This window comes from Ictidomys tridecemlineatus, chromosome 6 (assembly GCF_052094955.1).
Source record: "Ictidomys tridecemlineatus isolate mIctTri1 chromosome 6, mIctTri1.hap1, whole genome shotgun sequence".
NCBI classification, from domain to species: Eukaryota; Metazoa; Chordata; class Mammalia; order Rodentia; family Sciuridae; genus Ictidomys; species Ictidomys tridecemlineatus.
Window position 1 is genome coordinate 68,247,957 of NC_135482.1, and position 17,630 is coordinate 68,265,586.

General features: G+C 32.5%; 1 protein-coding gene and 1 pseudogene across 2 annotated transcripts in view; one reads left to right on the top strand and one right to left on the bottom strand.

Annotated features, from left to right (window-relative positions):
- Arid2 (AT-rich interaction domain 2) overlaps positions 1 to 17,630 on the bottom strand; it is a 178,919-nt gene that overhangs the window by 38,600 nt on the left and 122,689 nt on the right. For both annotated transcript variants that reach the window (XM_078014843.1, XM_078014844.1), the window contains 8 exons: positions 12,141 to 12,207; positions 11,799 to 12,049; positions 11,362 to 11,458; positions 11,064 to 11,273; positions 10,092 to 10,259; positions 3,272 to 3,353; positions 1,031 to 1,165; positions 229 to 425 (listed from right to left, as the gene is read on the bottom strand). In XM_078014843.1, coding sequence (XP_077870969.1) covers positions 229 to 425; positions 1,031 to 1,165; positions 3,272 to 3,353; positions 10,092 to 10,259; positions 11,064 to 11,273; positions 11,362 to 11,458; positions 11,799 to 12,049; positions 12,141 to 12,207 — 1,207 coding nt within the window. The remainder of the gene's footprint in view (positions 1 to 228; positions 426 to 1,030; positions 1,166 to 3,271; positions 3,354 to 10,091; positions 10,260 to 11,063; positions 11,274 to 11,361; positions 11,459 to 11,798; positions 12,050 to 12,140; positions 12,208 to 17,630) is intronic.
- On the top strand, positions 12,286 to 16,460 carry LOC110598122 (nucleotidyltransferase MB21D2 pseudogene; annotated as a pseudogene).

Consider the following 17,630-nt stretch of genomic DNA (forward strand, 5'->3'; position numbering starts at 1 on the left):
AAACTGCCAAGAGGAATATTTTACTTAATATAAGAAAAAAATAGTTTCAAGAAATACATGTCCAACAACTTCAAAACATATGAATGTGATAAAATAAAAAACCAAATAAGAAAATGCTATTGGAAAAACAAGGGAAAGCTATAGATTTTAAAAGTATAAATATTACTAATTTAATAAGACTGAATATATATTCAGTTTTATTAATTTAAAACCCAATAAAATTAATACCTGCAGGTGAAGGAGTTGGAGATACATCAGGAACAGAATCAACACGAACAACAGGAGTAGAAACTGGTTGCTGCTGATAGTACATCTGAATGGGAAGTGGGATAGCCCTCCGTTTTACTCCTACCACATGGATATGAGCCTGCCCATTGTTACTGGAATCTTCCACTCTCTTCACTGTATGGTTTGGAAAAACTGTTCTGTAAAGTAATATACATTCAGTTAAGTTACAAGAACTAGCACACTGGTAAAAAGCACTGACTTCTAATGTTCATGGAAACAACAGCAGTACATTCCCTGCTACTTACGTATGAACCAGCATGTCATAAAAGTTATATTCTGTAAAGGTGGGAAGCCAAGATATAGATGAACCCTCCATTTAAAAAAATCTTTATTTGTTAACAGCATTACTGAGTTTTAAACAACTCTATCCTATATATAACAGCTTTTCAAAATACTTATTTATGAACAGTGAAATATCAAAGTCTTGATACTTAAAGACACAGTATTAAATATATTCAAGGTTAAAAATTTCTAAAGTCTTTAACATGTAAAAGTAAGTAACAAAAAACCCTTAATTTCTTCTTCACTTTTTTTGATAAACCTTGTAATGTTCCAACATAAACACCAGATGCAATTTATGAAATTGCCTTGTATTTAAAACTCCTCTACATTACAATCTACTAATGAAATTTCAAGTAGTAGAGATATGTAAAAGTAGATAGATATTTGGAACTTTTTTCAAAATAGCAAGAAGATTGGAAGTGATGCAAATGAATTTTATTTAAAGAACTATGCATCCTACCTAAGACATTTATAAAATCCAGTTGATGTGAGGATTCCACCACGAGCTAATTTACTACAAGTTGAGAGGTATTCGGAATACATTTCTGCTCGAGAGACAGAACAATCTGGATTTACTTCAAAATGAGCATTTAGCCTAAAACAGGAGAAAAATAAAGGCATTATACAACATATTATAGGAAACTCCACATTGAAATATATTAAAACTCTTTGAAACAATTTTATAAACTAATAATTAAACATCACTACCTCATTCTGTTAGCAAAACACAGGCTAGGTTTTAGATTAAATCAAGAGATTATCACTCTATTATAATGTTAAAAATATTATTAAGAACAAATATAAACTGGGTGCAGTGGAGCATGTTTACAATCCCTGCTACTTGGGAGTCTGAGGCAGGAGGATTCCTGGGTAACTTGGCAAGACTCTGTCTCAAAAATAAAAACATAAGAAGGGCTCACTGAAAGAGCACTTGCCTCTGGGTTCAATCCCCAGTATCACACACTAAATCAATCAATCAATGAATAAAGTTTAAAAATTAAAAAAAAGAACAAATATAAAAACTATGTTCACACCCTAGCAAGAGCAGGGTTAATTTGTTGGCAACAACTGCTTTATAAGAAATAGTTTTAGTTAGTGAATATTTACTTGGGTTCCTTGTCTTATAATTATTATAACAGACGTTCCTAATTATGAGTTATTTGCATTGCAGTTAAAGAAAATGGTGGAAAAACTGAACTAAGGTTAAACTTTTTCTGACTCTTGATCAAATTTTTTCAGAAAAAACTTTACAAAGCTTTTCAACTACTCCCTAAAACAATGACAATTACCAACCTGTATACTCCCATTCCTTCATTTCAAAATACTTCTATTTGCTAACTCCTTACAAACTAACTCAAACATCAATTTGTCTTCTTCTTACAGTAACTTCCATCTATAAGGATAGAGGATTTGTTATCCTAGTGTATCTCTTTCTAGAAATCATTAGGCATAACAGGCCAACTTAGGTTATTCTTATAAAAAATGATGCCTATGATAAAATAACTATAAAGTAATTTTCTTCCTCTTCTCTAAGAAGTGGTAGAAATGTACAACTGGGATTTAAATGAATAGTTCTGTGCCAAACACATGTGGCACACGCTTTGATAATCCTCTTTGTACAAATGTTTAAAAAAACCTAGATATAAAAAAACTTCATTTTGGGTGCAAGGTAGAAGGCAAACATTTCCAAATATTTGTAAAGACATTCTTTAAGCATAGGGGTTAATGTCTGACATTAGAGAAGGAGAGAAAAGGGCAAATAATTAGATACTTAAAACCGTAAACCTGATTTAAACAAAGTAGAAGTGTGGAGAAAACAATCATAGGAAAAAGGATACGAAAACACCAAAAATATGAAACACAGAGTGACAAGAATATGAAATAAGGGACAAATAATATTAGAGAATGGAACAAAAGGGAAAAAGGAAAGAAATATTATAAAGGGTTATGTCATTAGAAATGTGATTTTTTTATTTCAATAAGTTGAGTTTAAAAAATTTAAATTACTTCATAAATAATGTTGAGACAATGCTCCATGACAAAATGAAATCTAATTAACTGTACATTTGTTTGTTCAGAAAGTGGCTGAGATATGACTACTCAATGTTCTCAAGAAAATATCACTGACAAGTTGCTTATTTTAAAGTAGTTATACTGGCTATTCTGTCTTTTGATTAATTTCCCCTTATTACTCAACAAAATGGAAAAATTAACTGTCAATGATTAAGATAATTTGGTATAGATGGAAAAGAAGGAATGTTTAACAACAAAACCTTGTTTTATTTTCTTAAAGTTAGTTCAGTTCACTTTTAAGAAAACATTAATTTCAGAAGAATGAACTTTGTAATTTATATGATAATCAAATATTATTTTCTATAAAAGTGATATACAACTTTTTAACTTCAAAGAAAGGAACTAAATGGTATAATTAAATGAAATTCCAATTAGATTATTTTAATTCTGAAAATTCTGATGAATTTTTCGAATTATTCCAAAATATAGGTAAAGCGATTTTATATTTTCCTTTTTTTTCATATAAATGATATTCTACTCTAACACAAATATATACATAAACACACACACACACACACACACACACACACACACTCTAAAACATTCTGGATGACTGTTAGATACATTTCCTTTTTTCTTTTGCATATTCTTCCCAATGATAAAACCTTAATAGAAATAAACCACTTACCATTGACAAGCAAACTTCTCACTATCTATTTCCACTATTCCTGGAGGTGGAGCAACATGTTGTGCTACAACTGCTCTGGAAGCTAAAAAAAAAAAAAATACATTAGCTACATAATTTAAAAGAATTTTTAAAAATTTAATTATTGGAACTATGTGATTATCTTTTAAAAAGGCATAGTAACATAAAAATATACAAATTTGATAAACTAATATATAATGGAACATATATTATACCAGGCACCATCTTTAGAAGGTTCATATTTGTTTAGTCTTTACAATCATTCAAATAATAATTATATATGGTTGATTTAACAGATAATTTACAATCTGTTTTCCCATGGGGCCAATCAATGACTAAACATTTTAAATATATTATCTTACCTAATTCTTCTGTGAGGTAGGTACAGCTAAAGAAACCAAAATTCACGTGGTTTAATTAGGCCTCACACATAACAGGCATTTCTCAGCTAGTTACAGAAGCGTGATGCATTAGAAACTATAATTTTACTTCTTAATTTAAAAGGTCAGTATTAGCCAGGCACTGTGGCACATGCCTGTAATCCCAGTGGTTTGGGAGACTGAAGCAGGAGGATCATGAATTCAAAGCCAGCCTCAAAAATAGCAGACACTAAAGCAACTCAGTGAGACCCTGTATCTAAATAAAACACAAGATTGGGTTGGGAATGTGGTTCAGTAGTTGAGTGCCCAAGTTCAATTTCCGATATCAAAAAAAACAAAACCAAAAAAAGGTCAATATTAACTCTATAAGATTTCTGTGGTAAAATGAACAAAAGCTAAACTAATTTAGAGTCTCACATTCTAGAAAGAATTCCCATAGATTATTCCTTTGGGAAGGGGACAAAAGGGAGAGATGTGTTGTAATAATAATTTTGACATATACTTTTTGAAAGAGGAAACATAGTTGTGTAAAAATACTGAGACACATAGTTTCTAATATTTCACATAAGACATTTTAAAATAATTTCAAGGCCAAAGAATGAATATAAATGAAGCTAAAATCATCATTATTTTTCCAACAAGTTGAAAAGATCTGTAGAAAAATGAATGTTTTCCCTTATACTAAACAAAGAATTAAATGACAATGTGAAAAATAGAAGATAAAGTTATACTATATCAGTAAATACAAATAAACATAAAAATATAAAAAGTAAGTTATTCAATGTCATCATTAAATTGGCATGACAATGAAGGTTTTAAACATATGGAATATATCCCCCCCTTTTTTTCCAGATGACATGTTAGCAAAATTTCTCAGAACACTTAACACAGAACTAACACATTTTCAAGTTACTAGATTTAGAAGAGTTCCAAAGTACAGCAGAAGCTGAATGATTTGAAGCAATCATGACATTTGATAAGAACCCCAGGCTTTGGTATAATAACTAAGAACAGCTACTCAACGAATACTTCCACTTAACAAATATTTCTACTTAATGATTATTAAGCCATTTTTATTTATATTATTTACTTTAATTTCCTTTGTAAGTATAAGTTTAATTATCCCTATTTTACAAATTAGAAAACTAAATTTCAGAGATTAAATTCACACAGGACCACACAATAGAGAGAACTGGATGTAACTAGAAAGCTTTCTTTTAGAAGAGCTGGATTTGAATTTAGGTTGCCACATTTCATCAGCCATACTGTGATATGCTTCTTAACTGAATATGAAAAAACAACCAAAATCCTCTTTTTGGAAATTCCTCCTTATCACTTCTTCATTTAACTTGAAAACACTATTACAGAAAATATTCTTCTAGGGGTTGAATAGAAAGAATCTTCTTCCCTTTTCTTTATCACTTGCAACATAAATGAATATATACTGTATTCAGACTTAAATTGTCTGAATTGATTAATAATAATAAATTCATAAAATATTAGAAATTATGCTAAAACTATGAGAAGCCTTATTTATAGTACATAAAAAATAGTGTAACCACAATTAAAAATGAAACTGGAAATGTACAATTACTATAAAGAATCTATAAACTGAGAAGCACTTCCCATGATACCTGAAGACATACCAAATGATACAAAAGCACTTTATATCTTGAAAGGAATCAATTTCCAGATACTCAACTTTTCTATGTATTCCTTACTAAAACTGCTTTGCCCAAGGATATCATCTCCTTGTTGAAAAAGCTGCTTTCTCCCATTTTGAAACAGAAAGGCTTACTTCTCCCTTACTTATTATAGCACTGCAGGATTAAGAATTAAGATTAAATGCATTACTCTGGCACCCAGAAAGGCTGGCTCCAGAGTTCCATCACTCACCAGCAATGTAACCACAGAAAAATTTCTTAAATTCTGTCTATAAAATGGGGAAAAGTAACAGTACACTGACCTCATAAGGTTATTATGAGGATTAGAGGAGTTTATTTATAAGTCTCTTTAAAGAAAGCCTGGTACTAAGTAAGTACTGAATGAATGTTTGTTAGCTATTATGATTTTAAAACTTCTGGTGCACCAAAAAGAGAATTTAAAATATTAGGGTTCCCAAAGTCTCATTAAATAAGTCTCATAAAATAAGGTATTATGATAGGGCTTCCTGTCAATCCCAGTGTTTTACATAGTACAGTTAAAAAACAATGCAGGCATTAGGAAAATTAGAAACAGGTAATTCTAGACCTTTAGGGTTATAAATTATGAATTCAGATATAGTGATAACAATATTCTTTATGTGTTTGCCTCCTCTATCCCCTAACTACTGTTAAAGAATGTATTACTTCTGAGGCAAAATATTGTATAAGGAAAACACAGAAAATATTTTCACGAAATTATTTAAAGTAGTGGTATCTGATTTCATTCAAATGACAAATTCATGGCAAACTGAACTCTCAGAATTCTGTGTAAGAAAGGAGTGATATGTATTAACATACTTTTACTAGCTGATAAAGTTGGACTTTGGGCTGGGGTTGTGGCTCAGTGGTAGAGTGCTTGCCTTGCATGTGTGGGGCTCTGGGTTTGATCTTCAGCACCACATAAATAAATAAAATAGAGGCACTGTGCCATCTCCAACTAAAAATTAAAAAAAAAAAAAAAAGTTGGATTTCCCCAAAGTAACAGAAAGCCAGTCTGATTAAGCAAGAGAACTTTGGAAATAAAAATCAGCTTTTTTATTGGGCTAGGGATGTAGAGTTCAGTGTAGAATACATGCTTAGTAAGTGTGAGGCCCTGGGTTCAACCCCAGAACAAAAAGAAAAGTCAAACAAGGAAACAAAAAACAGCTTTATCAATTAGGATGTATAGTAGACATTTTTCATATGCTGAATAAGGTAAATCTGCAGTGCCAAGATTTTCACAAAAATGTATTTAAAGCTCATGATACAAAGCACTTTATAAAATGTCAAAACACCGTATTTACTGGTCTTGAATTGAATAATATATCAATTTTCCTAATCCAGTGATCCTCAAAGTATAAACTCCAGACATTAACATATGGGATTATATCAGAAACAAACATTCTCAGATCCTCCAATTGGGAAATTCAGAGTATGGAACCCAGAAATCTGTGCTTCAAGTAAACCTATGAACAGGTGATTTTGATGCACACTCATCAAGTTTGAGAACCACTATACTAAAACTTCTTGAATATATTAACTCACACAAGATGGCACTAAGTAAAGGAGTAGCAAGTATAATATATAGTCATATTTTCTTAATATCTTTTTGATATATTTTCTAAAAACTAAAATAAATCTAAAGAGAGGGCAACAAACACTCTCACAAGTCTGGTACTTGATAATTCTTTGATTTCAACAAAAATAAAGAGCTCTAGTGGTCAGATGGTCATTAAAAGTTTTAAAACTTTTTGGATAATTCTGAATTAGTTCAAATAATTATAAATTTTATCCTCATCCATTAATTGATTGATTGATTAAGTTTTCAATCTTATGTAGTCATCAGGGATAGAACTGATGCTAATTGCAATTTCATTTCAGTAGTAAATAACATTCAGATACACTGGATTAATAACTTTTAGAGAAACAGGGAAGAAAAGTTCCATTTATCTCATAAAAAGATGTACTTGCATAAAATGTATTACATTAGGATAAAAATTCTGTAAGGATATTAGAATAAATGCAAGATGAAAAAGGGATATTGTAAAATTTCTAATATTAAAGTCCACACACATGTGCATGTGTATTTTGGGGTTGAGTCCAGGGACTCATACATGCTAATTACATTCTCCACCACTGACCTACATATACTCCTAGCACATGTGTATATTTTTTTAAGTAAATGATGGTAACCAGACTCCGATGGATATAGAGAGTGTTTTAATGATTTTTTAAAAGTCAGTTTAGGAGGCTGGGTGTGTAGCTCAGTGATAGAGCCTTTGCCTAGCATGCAGGAGGTCCTGGGTTCAACCCCCAAAAGCAAAAAAAAAAAAAGTTTGATATATTTCAAGAAAATATTTTCTTTGTATCTATTATAATTTAGATAAAACTTAGATATCAACATAAAATAGGTAAATAAAAAGCTTTCATAGTGGGCTGGGGTTATGGCTCAGCATGTCTAGCGTGTGCAAGGCCCTGGGTTTGATCCTTAGCACCACATAACAATAAATAAATAAAATAAAGGTATTGTGTCCAACTACAAATAAAAAATAAAATATTTTAAAAAAGCTTTCATAGCGATGGGGAAAAAAAGCAAAAGTTTGAATGACTATTCCATATCACATAACATTAAAAAAGGTAAAAAGTCAAACAATAAGGTAAAAAGTCAAACATTTAAAGATATAATTTACAATACACATAAGTACTAAAGTGCTCTCTAGCTCAAAAATTAACTGCTATATTCCTTAAAGCCCATTTCCATCTCTATCAATTAATTACTATATAAATGAATAAGCCACAAACACTCAATTTTTCATTTGGACATTTTCCAAATATGAATTAGATGTTAGTTTTGTGGATGGGTTCCTCTTTTCAGGTCAAAAGAACTCTTAAGGTCAAAGGCCAATTGAAGGCAAAAATAGTAACTATCATCAAAATCATACCTGAATGAATTCACTGACAATTTATCAGTTCCTTTCTTTGTTAGACATTATTTCTCTATGGCCCTCAATTAATTTAATCCTCAGTTTCTTTGAGGATAAAAACACATCTCTACACCCACTAAACTGGCAACATGATCCATTTTGCTTCGTTGTAAAGGCTCAGAAACCATTAATACTCCGATTGAATATGTTTTAGCTGATTAACATCTGTTTCCTGTGGGTAAAAATTCATTGAGTACACTGACAATTGAAATTATCTATTTTTCCCTTTTATTTTATTCAGTTTTGTTCATGTAGGTTAAATGCACATGATGCAATTTTATCAGATACTTACAAGGTCCTAATGGAAACCCAGGAAATATAACTCTTACGTACTTTGCATAGATACTTTGTATAGAATTTTAATACTGTGAATTAGAATAGGGGATGGGGTGGGACCATGACTGAATGTGAGGAGAACATTTACCTATAGAGAGATGACTCTCCTAAGAGTCATTAGCACTGGTAAGGGAAAAAATGAGAGTATTTAAAAAAAAAAAAAACAAGGTTTGGTGAATATGCTGATGTGATAAAGATTAAAGACAATGAAAATTTTGGTTTGGGCACAGTGAAGGTGAATGAGAAAGAACCTGTTAGCATTTCTAGCTACAAGGAAGAAGTAAAAAAAAAAAAAAAACCAACAAATTTGATGATCATTATTACCCAAAGTACAGGTATGAAGACGTGAGTTGGTGTGAATATACTTTGTATACAACCAGAGATGTGAAAAATTTGCTCTATATGTGTAATAAGAATTGTAATGCATTCTGCTGTCATATAAAAATAAAATAGGAAACAAAACAAAAAATAACTGATACTTAGAGCACAGATTCAGAAGAGCATCTCTTTTCTGACACACGGGGAAGTTGAAGGAGAATAAGTTCTGATGCTAGTAAATTTGTAGTAAAGTAGCACAAAATTTAAGAAATTCATTCTACAGCCTCCATATTAATGAACTGCAAAGTGAAAAGTGAGATCAACTGAGAAAATAAGCATCATCTATAAAAAAAAATTTAAAAACCACAGGAAAAGTATCTTGGGGTTAGTATCAAGTGAAAGGGTAGAAACTGGAAAGGCAGGTGAAGTAAAAGATGAATTGCTTTTGTTAAGACAAATGAAAGACGGAGGACTACAAAAAGGCTAAGTGCTAAAATATAAAAATGATGACTCAGAATGTGCCAGGAGAAAGAAGTCCAAGGATGAAAGAGAAGGCTGGTTGTTAGACAGTCTGCACTTAGAGCCATTTGGGTTAAACAAAATTGAACCATAGGACTCTACACATGTATAGATAGATACACATGCTTATGTATGTGTGTGTGCATATGTCTGCTCCCAGGATGATTCTGTGGTAGTGGAGCCAAGATTCAGGGGTAATATACTTGTGTATCCTCATCATTACTCAAATGAATTATAAGGTGATATATATAATTAACATATTCCTAGTATGTCAGTTACCCAGAACAACAATTACAAATAATAAGCCCAGTAGCATACTTAATGCTTGTGCAGTTGTGAATACCTAATCCCTTACAATTCTCTAAATCCTTCTCAACTTGATTTCTATACTATTCTTCTTCTTTACTCTTCTCGATATTAATACTCCTGGAATGTAAACTATCTAAGAAATTGCATATCCAAATTGTCCTTTACCTATTCTATTGTAAAATATCAGGTCTTCGTACAAAAACTTTAAACCGATTCTCAGCATTAAATCTTACACCCATAAGCACACTGAAAAAGAATATATAAAAACACTAACCTGGGGATGATGCTACATGGGTCTGGGTTTGGACTTGCTCTATAGCTTGTGGCCTAATTTCAGATAAAACTTGGTGATTGGAACTTGGATGTTCGACGAGTTTTACTGCTGCTAGTGCATCAGGGCCAAACATCTGAATATCCATAGAAACCAGACAAACTAACATGTCTAAAAAAAAAAAAAATTATCAGTCCATTGTATTACAAAACAATGCCATCTCTGGAGGATATATATACAGAATACTGCTTCTCAAATGCCAGTCATAGTACATCAGAATTACCTATGGATCTTAAAAAACAACAACAGCAACAAAATCACAATCTCAATTTGTTTAGTAGTTCTGAAGTGGAGACTAGGTATCTTTCAAAAGGTTCCCAAGTGATACTGGTGTGTAGCTGGATTTAAGAATTGTTGATATAGAAAATGACAACTTAATTTCTTAATAATGACAGTGTTCAAGCTAAATCTGATTTTAGTACTTATTCTCAAGAAAGATATCATTTTAATCATTGAGTTAAATATTAACATGGCATCCTTTAATAAGTATGTTTATAATGGACTATCTTTAAGGAGGTGAGTTCACTGATTTTTAAGGACAGCACTATTACCAGCAAATTCTAGAAATGGAGGCTTACTTTACTAGCTTTAGGTATTCAACAGTAGAAGCTGACCATTTGAAACTGAAAGACCTACTCCCAAAAAGTCAGACATAGGAGTTTTGTCCTTTTAAAATTTAAAATACAATAGATATAAAAAATAGTAATTACTGTTAGCCATATAATCCTGTTCTTCCATCACAGATGTATCTTACTTGTCTAAAAGAGGCAGAAGAGTAAAACAGTGTTTTTGAGAAGGTAATATTCCTCAAAATTAAACAGAAAATCTCAAATACTGAATAGTTTTTTATACAGCACATTATATATTTTTCCTAGGTGAAGAAAATAATTTACAAGATTTTTGGTCTCATCTTACCAATGCTCTTTTCTACTTTTGCAATTTTTGTGCAAGCAACATCTCCCATTTCAGTGAGCATGTATAGCACCTCAAGTGTTGAGATTACAAGCAGCACATCAGGTAAAGTGAGATGACAAATGATCTCTCTATATGAATCTTGATCCACATATTCACAAATTAAAACACCATTATCTTCTGCTTTGCAAAGATTTCCCAAAATTTCCATGCCTGTAAAACATACACAAACACACGTATATTTTAACAAATGATAAAGTTTGTTTACTTTCCACAATTAAAAACTTAATTGAGTACTCACCCCTCATCTTTAAAAATCTATCCCTTGACATTAAGCATTTTGTAACAGTATGAAACATCAGATGAGTAGTTTTGAAATCAACAGGGTCCAATAAAAGCTAGAAAAAAAAAAAACAGTACTGTTGAGGAATGCTTCTTCTAGAGTTCTGTATTTCAAATTTAACAAAATTAAAAAAAAAAACCACTGTATTATTTTAAAATGTATAATTATTATGAGAATAGTCAAGGCTCAATTTGAAGCATCATTTCAAGTATTTCTTTTTGTCCACAAATGTTTGCTATTTCTCCACCACCACTTTTGACAACAAATACATGTAACCATTTAATAAATATTCTGCAAATATGGACAACTAGAATAAAATGCCACACACATCCTAAAATTTTTAAGTAAATGTTGCTAATTACAAAAGCAATTTTAAGATACTGTAACATGCTTACCTCAGCTGCAATATTTCCTAATGTGTCAAGGCCTAATTGCCTTAAAGAAATAAAATGACTATGTGCAGAAAGTAATAGGAAACGAAGACAGGTACGATTAGCTGCCAAGAGCTTAACATTGCCCTCTTCAAAGGAAAGATTTCGCAAAATCACTGCAATCTGAAGTACCCGCTGTCCTTCAATATCATTAATGCCCAGCTTTCGAGGTGGATGAAATAAAGATTCCCAAATCCATTCTCCTGATGTACCTTCTATAAGAGAAAATAGAAATTTCATAAATTGGTATTTTATTTACCATTGTAGCAATTTTGAAATCACTTAATTATACTTTTATTGACTTACCCTGAGACTTGTTTCTATCAGAAATGAGATCACGTACTTCATTATCATCAACAATGTCTTTCCAAAACTGTAATCAGAAATTAGTATGCTAAATGCCAATGATTTGAAACAACTATTCTGTTACTTTAAAAAGTCACACTATGGATTTTGTTCTTCAACATAAATGCTTAATTTCGTATAGTTAAAGGATTCTTATGTAATTAAGATTTGTGTTTTCTTTCTTTTTAGGTCAAGGATTCTTAACCTGGCAGGCAACAGAATCCTATAAAGTCTCTGAAGGAAAGTAGAACATCTGTGAACTTGTATGAGGGGGAAAAATGAATCTTTATGTTCATTAATATTTAATTGAAATTGAGTATTTCTTCAACACTTTCTTCAACTCTGAATGTTAGTCCAAAGATCATGATAGCACAAACCGTGACAGAGTCATCAATATGAATCACAGACATTTTCAGATTATTTTTATAGCTATAGAAAATATCTACAAGTAAGTGTTTGTACAGAACAGTACTTGAAAATTAAGGGAGGTATTAATCTCACCTGCAAATGGCAAATAATCACAATATTCCTATTTACAGACAATTCTGAGGCATAACAAGTGATACAGTTTTGGTTTTTAAATGGAAAGCAAAATCCATCCAATTATTTAATAATCTTTTTTGTAGCTAAAAACCAAATGCCTTTATATTGATATATCTTATACAAAATGAACATTGCCCATTCCACTTGCCTGGAACTTATGTACTAATAAAAAACCATGTGAGCTATTAACTAACTTTTTATTTCTAAATAATATGGTATGTATATGCTAAAAAATAATTATCTTTTGGAATCAAAGTTGTTGTGCATGTAAAACTTTTATTCTGAGAAGAGAGCCACAGACATCATAAGACCACTCAAGAGGACCACTATATTTAAAAAATAAAACAAACAACAAAAAAACCTAAGACAAATAATGTTTGGTTAACAATAAAAAACAACTTGTCACATGAAAAAAGAACATGGTCAATAACTATGAAAAAAGGGACATAGGGAAGTAAAATAATAAAGTTATTAGATACAGAATTTAAAATAACCACGAATAATAAGTTCAAAGACATAAAAGACTACAAATGTTGGGAAAGAAATGAAAACTAAAATAAAGAACTAGACAGAAATTCTAGAACTGAAAACATAACTAAAATTAAGAACTCTGTGGATGGGTATAGTAAATGATTAGATAAATACATCAACCTGCAGACTTAAAGTAAATAAAAATGTGTAGGAACATCATAATAAAATTTCTGAAACATCAAAAGAAATATCATAAATGGAGATAGACAAAAAGAACAGAAAACCATAAAAAGGACAACAATTAAAATGATAGCAGACTACGTAACAGAAACTATGAAAGCCAGATGACAATGGAATGTTTTCCAAAGTGAGGGAAGAAAATATTTACCAACGTATAATTTTATACAGTAAAACTGTTCTTCAAGAATGAATGTGTAATAATAGACATTTCCCGATAAGTGAAAACTGAAAAAACTCATTACTCTGCAAATGTGAATTAAAGAAAAATATATGGAAAAGGTAAATGTAGTTAAGTTAAACAAAATAAATCCTTTTTTTTTTTTTTTGTAAATCTTAGGGGATAAAAATAAATATAAAATTAAAATTTAGGAAAAATGTTTTGAGGAAACTTTTGTTCAGGCATAATAGAATAATTGGTACTGGTATAGTCATCCCGCCATAAAACATTTTTCTGAAAAAAGTTTTCAGAAGGAGCTGAGGACATAGCTTAGTGGTAGAGCACTTGCACAGCATGTGAAAGACCCTGGATACAATCTCTAGCACTGCAATAAAAAAAAAAAAAAAGAGTTTTCACAGATAGGAAAATTCAGGAAGCGTATAGGTACTAAAACAAGGGAAAACACAAAGAGGCAAACCCAACGAATGCTCCATATTTCTACCTGTACATTATTTCTAGAATAAGGCATACAGAAGAGAAACTCAAGAGACCTTAACAATTGCTAAGCTGAGATTGATCAGATCTCACCAAGGTTAAGGCACACAGAATTTGAGAGCTAGTTTGTAGGCAAAAGAGTGGCTATAAAAAGCAAGAGCTCCATTAATCTAAAGAGGGACCCCTTTAGTCTACTCTGAGTACTAAGTTGCACATTCGTTTGGTCAAACTCCATAATACCAGTGGAAAAAAGTTAAGAACATTTTAAAAAAACCAAATGTTAAGGAGCCAGTTGAGGAATCCCTAGAGTAGAAAAAACAGACTTTCAGCTTATTCAACAGAAATTCCCATAATGCCACACATTAGGACTAGGAGTTAACTAGTTCTAAAGACAATGCTACATGTACTATAATTTGGATCTTCAATGCCCCTCAAAGGCCCAGGTGTTAAAGGATTACCCTCATAGTTAGTTGCCCTATTGGGAGGTGGTGAAATCTTTCAGATGTAGGGCCTCGTAGGAGGTCCTTAGGTAACTGAGGACATGTCCTCAAAGGAGACTGTGGTATTTCAGACCCTTCTTCTTTTCTTTTTTGTTTCCTGGACACGAGGTGACTGTTTTTGCTCTACCACACATTCCTGCTATGATATGCTGCTTTGTCATAGTCCCAGAGAAAAATGGCCAGTTGTTTGTGAATGGGAACCTCCAAATGGGAACCTCACAGAGCCAAAATAAACCTTTTCTTTTTTATAAAGTAAAAAGAGTATTTTGTTATATGGTAACAAAAAGCTGAGCAATACAATATATGATATGAATCTAAAACCAACCATACTATAAAGATCCATTAATCAACGAACAGCCTATCTGAACAAAGTTAGTTACTCAAGCAAATTCAGATACTCAACAATATAACATTTACTGTATATATATATATATATATATATAATAAAAATTTTCTAGACATATGAACTTAAAAAAATGACTTATAATCAAGACAAAAATAAGTTTCAACAAAAACAAACCAAAATAATAAAAACCATAAAATAATTGACAAGAACATCAAAAAAGTATTAAATATGCTCAAGAATTTAAAGGAAAATATGAATATAATTGGGAAAGAAATAAGCAGTATTAAAGAGAACCAAATAAAAGTTTTAGAAAAATGTAATCTGAAATAAAAAAATTCACAAGATGAAAGTAGCTTAAGTAGATAAGATGAAAGCATAACAAAGTAACAGTCCACAATGAGATGCACAGAAAAAATGTCCAAAAACAATAAGTGAGTTTGTATGAAGATGGCAGTTCCCACTGCCAGCAAGGCAGTCTCTCTGATCTATAACACACCTGTCTTTCTAGAGCAGATTTCAGGTTTCAGAGCTCTGGTGGGGGAACTGAACAAATCCACTCAAGATTTACAAAGAACGACCAGTGGGAATATGATAACCAGACAGTGCTAGAGATTCAGACAGCCAAGGATCTCATCTTTTCCAACTGGAGATGGTGCAAAAACTAGACTAAAAACTTCCAGTGGTTAATGAATATCTGTTGCTCTCTAGAGAAGTCTGGTGGACCTGGACTCAGATGAGCCCAATGTCTGTCTGGGGCATTGACTATGATATAATCTTCACCCTTCTGGTGCCAGTCCTTAAACTGCATGACTGTAATCAGCCTGTGCCACTAAGCCTTGTGCTTTTCCTTTCTGAGTCTTTGGCTTTCTGACGAAGACTGTTACATCATCAAAGATCACATCAGTGGAGCCACCAAACACTACTTCTCCCTTACAAGTGGCTGACTAGCTCTATGACTCCATCAGCACTGTCACATCAGAGATAGAGAAGAAATCCCAGCAAGAGATGCCAAAGGTAGAAAAGAATGGGACCATCATTGCCATCATTCTGGATGTAAGGAGCAGTAGTGGATTGTACATTTCTGTCCCTGTGGTATCTTTCAAACATTGGCCTGAAGTGGCCCAAAGCTGGCTCATGGAGAACCACTTCTAGATGGGAAGATTAGTGAGAAAGAAGTTCATCAGTGGGTTTTACTTGGTGCCTGGTTACTCCTACTAAGATAAGAACAACAAGAATGGCAGCTATACTTTGCCAGAAGCAAGGTGTAAATGAAGAAGTGATTCTAGCAGTTTCTTGTAGGCCTACCAGGCCATCACCATTAAACTCTTTCTGGCATACAGCCATTAGACCCTATCACCTGTGGAGCATGACCCTGTAGGACTGTAACAGACTCCTACCAACTGTCTGGCTCAAGAAGACTATGCAGCTCACTTTTACGGGGCCTTGTGATGAACTTAAGCACTATCTGGGCAACAAGATGTATCCCAATTATTTCATTACCTCAATGCAGCACGCTGGAACACCCATAAGAGGAAATTTGTTCAGTTCCCCCACCAGAGCTCTCAACCTGAAATCTGCTCTAGGAAGACAGGTATGTTACAGATCAGAGAGACTGCCTTGCTGGCAGTGGGAACTACCATCTTCATACAAACTCATTCATTTCCTAATGAATTTTCAACTCTGTGTGTATCTGAGAAACACAAAGACCTGGAACTACCTGGCATGTTGACTAGATTTCTTTCTTTTGACGAGTGTTCAGAATGGTTTCCCCCTTTTTCACCAAACAATGTAACCTTTGAAAGTAATAATTTTTGAAGCAACTTCATCGAATATACAAATTAGCAAACACAGGATGGTTTGAAGGGAGAGTCTAATAGCTTTTCAAACAAAATTAAGGTTCCCAGATATTAGTTTTAGTGTGTATAATTATTTGACAACTTATTTAAATTCTACTTAAGAACATACCATTATAATTGTTATATCTACTAATTAAATCTTTGCATTGTCAGAGTTGCATAGTGTTTTAGTACAAATTATCCTCCACTTTTGAAATGCTATCAATTTTCATTCAGCCCACTTTTCTTAGTCAAAAAAAAAAAGTATTTGCATTTATTTCTCTGTTAATTGTGGGATCCTGTTTTATCCTCTTTGATATTCCTGGCTTCTATCTTTGGGAAGTTTTTTTTTTTTAAAGTTTCATATCTATTCATTGATTTTTTGTGTGTGGGGGTACCAGGAATTGAATCCTGGGGTGCTTAAACGGTGAGCCACATTCCCAACCCTTTTAGAAAATATTTTATTTAGAGACAGGGTCTCACTAAATTGCTTACGGCCTCCCTAAGTTGCTGATATTGGCTTTGAACTTGCGATCCTCTGGTCTCAAGTGTCCCCAGCCACTGGGATTACAGGCATACGCCATCTTGCCCAGCTGTTCATTGACTTTTTGGTTGCAGGCTGGCGGGCGGGTGGGTGGGGTGTGGGAGGCAGGGTGTGTGTGACTCAGCCACTGAGCCATATTCGAAGCCCTATTTTGTATTTTATTTACAGACAGGGACTCACTGAGTTGCTTAGCACCTTTTTTTTTTTTTCTGAGGCTGGCTTTGAACTCACGACCCTCCTACCTCAGCCTCCTGAGCTGCTGGGATTATAGGGGTATACCAGGCTTTTCATTAACTCTTAAAGCTGGGAAGGATATACTT